Here is a 12742-nt window from a genome sequence, read left to right on the forward strand (position 1 = left end):
ATGAAGTTTAGCACAATGTTTTACACTGTGTTTGACCTGAATGGCGTGCTGGAGGTAGGAACCTTTTTTCCAAACTACAAAATAGAAAAAGGTAGAAAGTAAATTTTGTTATCAGATAGTACTAAGTTATTTCTTTGTGGTAGAATGAAATGAGTATAATCATCATAGGGGGCTAAAAAACTCAGCTATAGTGGGGCAAATGACAGAGTGCAATGTTGCTGAAATATTTATATGCTTTTATCTGATCTATTTCCTAACCACAAGGTATTTGCCTGTGAATCCCTGGCACTACTGATATTACCTGAAGGCAAATGGTATATAGATTTATACAAGTTATTTACAACAACAGCCAAGCCATTCCTCTGGAAACTAGGCTGCAGATCAAAGGATTGTTTTGATCTCTACTTAGCATATTTGTTTAACCTAGCCAGTGATTCTGAAAAGTGCACAAGCTTTTCGGTGATATGCATAGCACCCTTTATCCGTCTTTTTCTTCTGTTAGCTCTGGATTTAAGTACTTTCTGTATTTAGGAGACAACTGGATTTGCCAGCTTTTGAAATTTAGTTGCCCACTGCAAGCAGTCTTGGCACTCAGAAATAGATAACTAGGTATGTTCCACTGCTAATCCTGATCGGCCTTGTAATAGTATTTGCGGACTGTACAGCACTCAATTAGAGCATAATGTGCTATTTTTATTTCCTTTAAGTTGGATTAAATGCGAAAACATGTTTGTTTTTCTTTTTTTTTCCATTTCCATCAACTGTTTGCTGCGTGGGTACTTTGCAAAGTATTGTTTATAAGTGTTTCAATCAGTCCGACCTCTCCACACAGGATTGCAAAATGTCAGGAGAAAAACAATGTCCAAGCGCTCTCTAAAAAAGATGCCAGGGCAATCAGGAAATTTTCTGGAATGCTTAAGAGAATGCATATGCACACAATGCCCTAATTCTCTCTTACTTTGGGTTTGGGAAAGATGAGCACAGGTTTATTGAGAGCCAAAAAAGGGGGCAGATGGCTCACAAGAGGGATAAACCTGGGAAGTCATGCTGTAAATGTGTTTTACAGAAAACAATGAAAGGAGCGGACAAAGCGATTGTGGCAAAGTCCTTTGGAAAATGGAAAAGCAGCTCTCTAAGGTCCAGGACCATGGAGAAGCCGGATGAGCCTTCCGAGGAGAGTAAGGAGGCAAGCTTTTCCAACTGCACCTGTGAAGCCCCCCAACTCGCCAAGAAACCAGTTGGTAAAAGTACCTGATTTTTCCTTAGTTTGAATCCAGTCGTACTGCTACCTCTACCAGCTTGTATTTTCCTGTGGCAATTTTAATTATTATTGTGGTGACTTGATTTTTTTTTTTTCTTCTTTTTTTTTTTTTTTTTGTTTGACTCTCTGGCCTGCCATATCCAGTGAACAAACAAACCACATTGTTGGGCAGGAGAATTCCTTTTGAGGGAGAGTGTGTCTCCGATGATACAGTGTTGCCAGAAAAAGACAAAGCAAAAAATAGCAAACACAAAAACAGTCACAGGTGCATGGGAAAAAGAGAGAACCGAGTGAATGGTCACCGCGGTCCCCAGGAGGTCTTTCAGTGTTAGCCAGTGCGGTGGGTGGACTTCTGACAAGGACGTTGGTTCGCAGCCAGGTGGAGTGTGTAACTGAGAATGCTCCTGTTTATTCTTTTCACATGCTAATGTGGCTCCTATGTGACTTTAATGCGGCAAAACTTTTTCTTAGAGTTAACATTTTTGTTGTTCCAATACCTGCTCTTGTATCACAGCAGTGGACTGATTCAAAAGCTCCACAATCTTTTATATGAATTTGAGACTGTGCCAATGATGGAGATGCATTAAGTGTTGTGTACATAAAGAGAGATAGAAAAGAAAAACTGGTTGAATATTTTCAGCGCAAACAGGTACAAGCACTTTACTGTTAAACACATACATATATATATATATATATATATATATATATATATATATATATATATATATATATATATATATATATATATATGCATGTAGTGTAAAGCACTTTATGTGGTCAACATAACTGGAACATGACTGTATGAGAACAGTCAATTGAACAATCCCCACAGGACAATTTTTTTTAAATATAAGATGACATCATTTCCTTATATTTATACATAATGATGTGTTTTTAGTGGTGTTTTTAAAAAAATATTTCCAGGATATCATCTTACAAATACTGCAAAAGTACATTATAAACACAGTCACTTGAACTCAGGCTTCTGCCTGACTGTAATGCAGTGTTCCTCATTTCCGGTCCTCAGGCCCCCCTGCCCTGCATGCTTTGGACATGTTCCTCCTCCAAAGCACCTGAGTCACATTTTTTAACTTCCTCATCAAGTTCTTTGCAGCCTGATAACAAGCGCTTTGTTTCATTCAGGTGTGTTAAAAGGGCGTTGCCTATAAAACATGCAGGGCAAGGGGTCTCGAGGACTGGAATTGAGAGACACTGCTGTAATGATACACTACACAGGGACCCAAGTTTTGAGAAAATGCACCCCTATGTGGACAAACTAAGAACACAGGGCTATTTGGATGAAAAACAAATGTAGCATACTCTTCACTGAGCCAGTGTCTTAATTTACAACTTTGCCATCAAAAAAAAATTAGATGGCAAAGTTTTTAATGTGCTGTCAATATTACTGTAAAATACTCTAAATAAAGCCTTTTCATTGTTTTTTTTTCTTTGTTGAGCAGCATAATGTTTATTTCAGGACCACATTAAAGCAATATGCTTTCACACTATGGGTCTTTCCATACCTTGTGGTGTACAATCTGCAAATAGCTTCAAAGGCACTGCATCTGCCATCTGCACTTCTAGGAACTCTTCTGCATAGCCATTAAAACAAGCTGTCTCAAAGGACATCATTCGTATTTCAGCCTCAACCCTGAATTACTGTGTGTTCATTATAATTATAAGGGAGGAGTGTTGCCAGGCTAGCCTGCAGAATGCCAGGTGCACACTTCCATAATCTGCCATTTTAAACAACTCAGAGCATTAACAACAGTATCTACATGCTATTCAGCCATTAGTTCTCTCTGGCTTTCATGCTGAAAGTGACATCATTCATTGGAGCATTTTGTATGCTACAACAGACGTACAGGAAGAAAGTGCAATACTTTGTTGTGTTCCATTTTCCTAAGCCTGCTTAGGTTATGTGACTGAGCCATGCTGCTGTGTGAAATTTTATCCCGATACTGGCACAGTATCCTTGTGAGGGAGTCTTGTAAAATAGGTTTACTTAGCGCCTTTGCTGGCATTTTCCGAAGATAGCAAATGCACACAGTGTCCATGATCGGATTAACTGTTGAACAAAATGATGTAACTCTTTGTCTTTCTTGTGTGGCATAGGTTTCTCTGCTTAAGTTTAGTGGTCATCCAGAAGGGAATAAAACACACTTGAAATCCTGTCACGGCATTATAATCCACATATCACAAATATAGCAGATGACAAGCTCGGTTTACCGTTCTTTGTCACACGAAAGTGATATGTGGCTGCCTAAAAGTAAGTCACTGTCCCGAAAAATTCACTTGATTTTTTGGGTTTTCAGACACAGTCCCTCAAACTACACCAGAAGAACACATAATTAACTTAAATTCTGATTTGTAAGGCATTTAATTCTGAACTTTGCCTCATGTTCCTCTGTCAGTTTGTGGCACAGGATTTAAATTGCATGTGATAGGTGTGAAATATTTTTATAGCATCCAATATAGTATAAAGTATGCAATGCCAAGTACAGAGAGAACATGAATTTTTAACCTAAGGACATAAAGCTATTCATCTAAAGCAAAAAGGTGGGTCAAGACAAAACAGTAATTGTACACTTTATGTTAGAAATCAGTTAAAAAATCTTGCGTATTTAAATTTTAATTACTACTATTACTTATTCTTATTTTTTGGATGTGACCATAGCAATCTCAATCCCTCCCCCCCCCTACAGTAGAAAGAAGCAAAATGACTGTTTTCCACTGGAGGTTTAGATGCTTGTTTATCACTTTTAAATACCATCATCTTTGCTGAAATCCCCTCTCAAAAGAACCTTTCACTTGCTGGAATAAATTCAAATTAAAATTTAAATCCCTCTTTGCATTTCTTCAGCCTTTTTTAAAATAGCTGCCTCCTTTTAGAAAGCTGTTTATGTAGTGATCTGTTCATAATCCAGTTTGTTTCTGAACAGCGAAAAACACAGAAATCGTATTATCACTATCTTGGAGAGATGATGCGAGAAATCAGGAAGTATAAATGTCTGGATCTGTGGAAGTTTTCAAAGTTGTAAAGCCGAGAAATATGGCAAAAGCCTCTCAGTAAAGTCGTCTGTAACACTGAAATTTGACTTGCAAATCTACATAAATATAAAACACATTGTGCTGCAGTTGCTCAGACACTTTTCATCAACCTTTAGCTAATGTAAAGATACACAATGTGAGATGTGCCAACAAATACACAACACTTTTAGATGTTTTAGACAACATGAAGACAGCAGTTTTGCTACATCACAAGTAGTGTGGATGTACGACTTACAGCTATTTAAGTGAGAGCTGGAAAAATAAACTCATCACAGTAGTTGTCACAGCAGCTGACGAGTCATACAGACCCTTGTGAACAACTCTTTTGAATCTTAAAAAGTGCTCACCTACCAGTATACTGAGAAAAACAATATCTAATCAGAAATATAATAAACAGAAACAACATATTTACATGCAATGCCTTTTGATAATAACCAATTTCACATTTCAAATGACACAGAAGAGGCCATAGGGAAGTTTAATTTGCTCAAGCTAGATTGGATTTATTGTTTGGAAACAAATGATAATTGTGTATCTAGAAAGTTAACCAGGATCTAAACAAAAGCAAATCAATGACCCACCCTCATTAATCACTTACGGCCGGCTACTTATGCCGGAGAAACTTACTTCATAATCAATTTCTTTGTTTTGTTCAAAGGCCATTAGCATTTTAGTTCATGTCACAAAGCTTCCTGTATCTGGTGCAATCAAAAATTGCAAGCCATCAATTTGATGGAGGTTTTTCTTTTTATTCAAAGTGCATATCTCAGAATACTTAAGATGATTTTAGCTTATTATGCCACAGTGTAACGAATATAAGTGGCAAGCTGAACTTTTTGACGCTATTAGATGCTTGCAGCATCTTGGAGAAATGTATTTAGTTTGCTACAATGACTGATTTTCTGGTTTTAAGTACTAACATTTGGCATATCTGTTCCCTAGGTTCTTGCACTGAGCAGTAAGCCCCCGCCCCCCCCATGAGACGAGACAGAGAAGCATCCTTTTAGTTGTGTCTAGACATACTATTACAGCCACCAAGGTCATTATCAAAGCACATATTATACACACCTGTTACCATTGTTTAGATGCTCATTTTTGGCTGAAAATCCCAGCTCTTATTGCACCATTTATAGGCGTGTCTGCTTCATTGTTTGCCCGCCTGGCTAGAAAAGATGGACAGGCCCCCCCCAAGAGCCCCCACCTAACCTTTCAAATGGCACAACAAAGTCAGCTCCCAGCCCCTGAAAGGAAAGATAGTGAGTGACCAGTCAGGAATAGATTTGTTAAATGTAAGCAATCAGATAATCTCAATTGAGATCTGTAAATAACAAACTAGCTGTGATTGCTTGGATGCCTGGATTTAGACCTGCACTTGTTCTGATGCATATGATCTTGAACTAAATTTAACCAGAATTTTAGAAATTAGCATCTGACTTTAGTTTGATCAGGTGTATACTGTATGTACATCATAAATTTGATCTTTCAAAACTTTCATCAGTTTTTCTTAACAGAATTAAAAAAAAAAAAGCAATACATGATGATGCTTGTCACGAATTGATTGGATGAAGGTAAATTATTATCTCCATGCATCTCTTTTATACTACAATTTACAACATTTGGTTCCCCATCATATTTTCTAAAACTGGATCTTGGGACAGTTCGTGACAATGCCATGTTCGTATTTAAGAGTAAATAACGAAACTAACACCCTGTTTAATTGTAGTGTTAAACCAAGAATATACTGGCTTTTTAAAACCACATCCATGCAAACAACAGTGTGGATAATTGTCCACATTCTTGCATCTGTTCCACATGTTACCAGCGGATTCTACAAGGGGTTGCATTAGAGAACTCAGATGGGATAAGGTAGCTGAATTATTTGGGTGGAAACAAAGCATTCAACACAATAGAGGAGAAGAGTATTTGGTTAATAATGAGACCACAGCAGAAGAAACTACAGCAGTGACATCATAGATGTTATGTAGGGTCCCTAAACCACTCATGTGTTGCTTTAAGAATCTTCTGTCATATTTATTGCTGTTGACCCTTTGAGGTTACAGCTGTTTAAATCGATCCCTACACTGCCGCTAGTAGTTACACGCATATTACAGCTTGCAAACATGTAGTTCCAAGAATGTGCAGCATTTTAAATGAAGAAAAAACATGTGATGCAAAATATACATCAATGCTAACCACGGGTACATGTAATTAAAAGCAAACACTAAAATAGTAGTTATGGTGTGGAGCATGCATGCATGCCTACATGCATGCATGCATGCCTACATGCATTATGGTAAAAGAGATGCATTTCAATGTTCAACTTAGATGTAAGTAAGCAGATGCTTTATGCTCTTAAATAAAATGGTGATATTTTTTGTTTGCTTTTTTACAGATGATGGATCACTCAAGCCTCCATTGTTATGGATAATTATTAAATTTAACAACGTTAACTAATGTTTCTACTCCGTCTGTGTAGTTTTAGTAAGCAGGTATTTCAACTGAAAAACTTTGAATTATTATTTTATTTCATAGATCTTTTTATTTCACACAGAAAAAGTCTAAATTAAGTGACCTGAAAGTTTTTTGGAAAACTCATTTTCATAGATTTGGATGAATTTGGACAACCAGTTCCTTCCGCCTCTTAGCTTTATTTCCAGTGGTGTCGGCTCATGGTAGGAAAGAGAAAACATTCTATATTTGTCCATAAAACATTTCAAATATTATTGAAGTGTCTTCAAAGGACACCGAATAAACATATTGTAAGGTTGCCCACGGTCACACACATTCACCCTTAAGGGGAATTGCTGGGAAGTAATCTAATCATTTCTTTTTAACTGCGACTCAGTGACATGCAGTGTAAATAATGATCCCCATGAAAAATGTACTGTATTTTCAAAAAGAATATTCCCTGTCTGTTGACATTAACATAAAGATGATACTACATCCTGGAGCCATATCAACATCAACATCATCATGCACTTATGTTTTTTTTTTCTTTTTATGATATTTGCATATGCAAATATATTTTTTAAAATTTAATTCACTGCTTTTATGTGACTTTGTGTGATGAACAAGCGGCATCAAGTGGTTGCACAATGACGGTTCAGTACCACCAAGAAGAAGCATGTATGTCACTGTAGACCACGCTTAAAGCTTTTTAGCTGAAATTAACCACAATTTGATATAGACTTCTACACATCTATAGCTTTCAATAGCACAAAGGATATGCATTGTTGTTGGCTGTACAGGCTGCCATGTGAAATTAGTCGTGTTGCTTTGTTGAAATTACTGGGCGGGGTGTTGAGTGAGGGGGTTTGTTGAAGTTATATCTCTGACATTTTGATCTCGCATTGCATTAGAAGAATTCAGTTAAACATATTTGTGTAGGTTTCACAGGAGGAAGGTATAGTGCTCAAAACAACAGGGTGCCATGACACTTCACTTTGCTTACATAATTTGCAGCAGAATGCAAAAAGCTTTTAGACACAGATGTGACCCATTGTAATACCTTTCTAAATGCAATCAAACACTTTCTACAAATATGAGCTAGACTTTTTAAATGTGAACCCTTGTTTGACATGTAATTTTGTCCAACCCACTCCTCTTTCATTTCTCCATCAGCTCTCTCTAGTTATGCCCACATTTTCAGTTCATGAAATAGCTTGACAAAACACTAGTTTATGTTGTGTGTCGGCCCTGAATGAGTTCTCTCTCTCTCTTTCTCTCTCTCTTTTTTTATTTATTTGATTTGAACAAATGTTGAGACAAAAAAAAAAAAATTTACATTTTGTAATGATGTTGTTGCGTAGTCTTCAATATGTTGCTCTCCCATGATGTGTCAAGATTACTTGCCATGAGTTGATTCCTTTTTGCCTCAGACAATGCTTATGCCTAGTCCCAAGCATGAAATAATCATCCTTGGAACAAGCTGGTTGTGAGATTGTCTGCATTAACAAACAAAGAACACGCTGTTTGATAAAATTCTTAGATTGACGATTGCTTACTTTCATGTTTTTGTGCAATTATCAGGAACAAGCGATGAAAAGAGGGTAAACCAGAGCATGTCTGCTCTCTTTGTATGTCTCTTTCACGGTGTACCATGAATTGGCTCTTGAAGACAGTTAGAAATTAGACTTTCAAATGAGGCATTAAACAAGGTGATGATCAACTGCCAAACCTTAAGTAATGATATTCTTCGTCCTCAAGTCCCCAGCCTTGCATAACCAAAAGCACCAATCACAGAGAAAAAGAACAGAAAATTCATTATTATTACATATTGTGTTCACACATCAGTCTCCAGGGAGCAGGGGGGTGGACAACAGAAAGGCATGTTTGGGTGGCCCCTAGCCTGGGGAAGGGCTGTGCTCCGATCTTGGGGATGGGGTGGGGGGTGTGGATGGGAGGGGGGGCTCATGGGTATCACTTATTTTAAATCCTGAGCCACACCAACCCCCCACCTCTTTTGCCCCCTCGCCCCAGGCTCCACCCAGAAGTGTGGTTGCCATTGTCATTGTAATCTGGCCCTGTTTGCTAAACGCTTCCACTGTTTACTCTCTGCTATGGGGGCTTGTATGAACAGGAGTCAGCAGGACGCAGGGTGACATCACATTGGCTGGGGTGGGGTGTGTTTGAAAAGCTGCATTTGTGATTTCTCTGGGCCCCTTTCTTCTTTTATTCTTCCCTGTCTCTATCCAGGCCTGTCGAACGCATGAGCTAACTCAGGAGGCTAACATGGCCTACAGGGAGGAATTACACCTAATTACTTGAATAACTGCAAGGCAGCAGCTTTCTGTAGTCACCAAAAATCATTTCCAGGTCTCTGCCTTTTACTGATAGCGAGACTTCTCATGATTGAAAATCTCAGACAAATCTTTTTATACTCAGATGCTCCAATGTGGTGAAAATGTGTGACAGGTATAAACATTTTTTAAAAAAAGGGGGTGGAATCAAATTCAATGACATTTAATATCATCTATTTTTGTTGTTGCCGTAGCGATAAAGTCTCAGACATTGAAACTGGTCTGTTGAGCCATTGTTATCATCCCTGGCCATCTGCTGCTGAGGAGTGACATTCCCTCTCATTTGCATGATGAGTGATGTATGAGGAGCTTGGGAGGGCATATGCCCTGGTCTTACAACAAAGCAAGTGAAAGTTTATTTTTTGAAAGACAGAAAATCCGGATCCATAAATAAAAAAAAAAAAGGCTAAAGGAGTCGAACAAATCACTTGTGAGTGTATATATGTGTGTGCTTGCCTGCATGTAGGATGTGTCCTCGGTGAGCGCACACAAATCTGTGGTGTCTGTGCATGTGTCTGTATGAGCGTACGCGCGCATGAGTAGAGGCTAGTTCGCGCATCTGCCTTCTTGTGTGCCTGTTTGTGTGTTTTGCGGATGTGGGAGTAGAGTGGGGGGGGGGGGGGGGGGGGGGGGGGGGGTTGGTGGCTGTTGATGTGCAAATGTGCATCATGTTGAAGGGCTGTGAATGGGGAGGTGTGACGTAAAAAGGGACCCGAACGCAGGTGCTTATCTCGAGGCTGTCAAAGGCACAGTATGTCATATTCCTGGGGACTACCTTTCAAAGCCACAGCACCAGCTCAGCTATCAAGAGACTGGGAGAAAATCAAACTTTTTGGATCACAGCAATAGGTTGGTGTCAAAGTTCTTTTCATTTAATATACTGTCAGTTTGGTCAGCATTTATTATCACTGATATGTTGTATCGCTTATGTGAATGACAAGGCTCTTGCTGTTAAATGCCGTCTAACGTAATCCAAGGCAGGAGCAGAAATTCATCAGTGTTCAAAACTTATTCAGATTTACACGCAGATTTCCTCAGCTGCTAAACTTGTTTTCTGTGGATTTCATGTGATTATAAAATAGAAGTGTGCTGACAATTCTTTACTGTGTCAGGAAGTATTTAGAAAATGTGACTCTTATGATGAAGCATTGTATGCCCGATGTAGACCAGTGCTCTTAAAATCTTTTGCTGGAAAGCGAGCGCAGCTTCTGTCCAGGTTTCAGACAGTTTGAGAGGAGATTAAATGGCTCAAACTGCTTTTTGAGAGGCGTGACCTATTTTTGATCATCCAGATAGCAAGAGATACTGTCTACCTAGATTAGATTCACTGCATTTGCATGTATAAGCTAGTCTTAGAAGAACACATGTTCGTATTGTGTGTAGAGACAAAGCATTGTCAGGTTGCCTGTGGCTTTGACAGTGACAGCTGTACATACAAGACCACTGAGCCTAATGCATTTAAACATTTACTCTGTGTTCCAATAACATGTTTGAGCAGTCAGCCAAGTATTTTATTACATCCTGTTCTGGTTCTCTGTCATTTGTTTTGTATTGTAAGTTTGAAAACTGTATGCTAACCCTGTATATAGTCCAACAGCAAAATAATCTTCAAAAGCTGTAACTGTTTTGTTGTCCGAGGGTAGATGATAGTTTTGGACAAAATTCAGCTGAAGCGAAGAAAACATGTGAAGTCCTGACTTTCTGTGATTATTTGATTTATTACTGTGGTAAAGTTTAAAAGCTGCATGCAAATGTTGAATGTAGAGTACTGGTAAAAGTGTGTGAAAAAGTAAACTTTTTTCTCAGACGTGGGCAAGACTTAGCTTTAAACAAATTGTGAGGGGTCAAAGCACTCAACAGTCTCCACAGCAACTATTGATTTAGGAGGAGGGTGGCTGGTTAGAAAAGTTCATCATTTACAAGAAACTTCCAGCATGCTAATGACTAAAAATAAACTCATATGACCCATGTTTAAATTGAACCTTATTCAGAGAAATAAGCATTTTCTGAAAATGGATGTTCAGAATTAAGTTTGTGGATTAATGTATTTAACCTGATTTGATCATTTTTATATATTTTTTTATTCTTTCAAAAAGCAGTAAATAAACAATGATATAACAGATGTTGTCAAATAAAATGACAACATCTGTTATATCTGACAGACATATTCGTTCCCTTGTTTTTTATAGACATTGTCTTTCATTCTTGTGTCTTTATAATCATCATGAATTTCACTCAGTTGTAAAATAAAACTGGAACGCCACTCTGTCGTGATTTAATCATATCAAATTATTTCACTCCTCGAATCTCATGAAAGACATGAAATAAGCCAACAAAAGTGTTAGAAAATACAACATTTTGTGGCAGAGCAGATCTTTAAACATTTCTTGTAGTTTTTAACAGTGATTTTAACATAAAAGACAGAAAGGTTTCAAAGTTGCACCTCAGCACTTTGTGTTAATTATAAAAGGAGGACAGGCTGTGGCAGGTCTGTGTGGCAAAGCAGTGATAAGTAAGAGGTATTATTCCTCTGCGCTCCATACCCTCCTCTTCAAAGCACAGAGATGTTAGTTGCTACACAACACATAAACGCAAGCGCTGTTTGTCTACAGGAACTGTCCAAGGTACCTGCTGCTCAATTAAATACTGGCTATGCATGAACCCATACTTACAAAAACTCCTTCGCATGACTGCGTAACACTTTTAATGTCTGTGCTAGAAATTTAAAAAAAAAAAAAAAAAAAGTTTTTCAACCTTAAGACTCACATGCAGACAAATTTCAGCTCTTACTTGAACTGTAAGTGAATCGCCGTCGGGTCGTCACATCATAAAATGTTTGAGAAAAAAATGTCTGGAAACATGTCAGTTTAATACTCATTGTGTTACCTGTTTTCCCCCTACTCAAAGTTCAGTTAGTTAATCCAGGAAAATGAATTATGTGGATTTAATTCAACAAGGTCTACGAAATGATCCATCTGCTGTTGAGCAGCTGGTGAAAGGATAAATGTAATTAATTACTTAACTTTTGAACAGTATTCCAGAAAAACAGGGATGTTTGTGTGTCCTACAGGAAAACATGGAAAGCAACAGTGTGAATGATATCTGATCATTTTATTCTCCTCAGTACCGTGTAGTTACTTTTAAAAAGTATCTTTGTAAAGCCCATTAAATTGTTTACAATCAATTCTCTGTAAATATATAATTTATATCCTGTCAGGAATTAATTACGAGAATCACAATAATTATTAATGACAGTACACTTATTAGAATTCATTATATATGAAAAATATGATGGAATAGTATTATGTATATTGAATTATAGATAACATTTCAATACACACATATAAAAAACAGCAAGAATAATTTTATTTCTTTTCACTGATTTAGTAAAAAGTTTACTTTTTCAAACCAGACTGTTAATCTTGGCTATTAAAGATCATTGTGGCTTCATAAATTCTTTTCCATAAAATATCTAAGTCGTTTAAAGGATAACTCTTGTTTTTGAGCCTGATAGAAATATGTAGCAACACAATCTAAAAATATTACAAAATGTTTAATCGAGTGGGATTTTCCTGAAAAGATCATAAAAGACAGCAGAAAAATCCTTTTAGTGAATCTGTATGTTTGTTTG

At 37.5% G+C, this 12742-nt stretch overlaps 1 protein-coding gene across 1 annotated transcript in view; it reads left to right on the forward strand.

Moving 5' to 3' along the window:
* The window catches only part of st18 (ST18 C2H2C-type zinc finger transcription factor), a gene marked incomplete at both ends in the record, with an annotated part of 40553 nt that continues 27811 nt past the window's right edge, over positions 1-12742 (forward strand). The window contains 2 exons of the mRNA XM_079244097.1: positions 1-54; positions 1067-1241. Of these exons, the coding sequence (XP_079100223.1) occupies positions 1-54; positions 1067-1241 (229 nt within the window). The remainder of the gene's footprint in view (positions 55-1066; positions 1242-12742) is intronic.

Source organism: Telmatherina bonti, assembly GCF_933228915.1.
Source record: "Telmatherina bonti genome assembly, chromosome: 7".
NCBI classification, from domain to species: Eukaryota; Metazoa; Chordata; class Actinopteri; order Atheriniformes; family Telmatherinidae; genus Telmatherina; species Telmatherina bonti.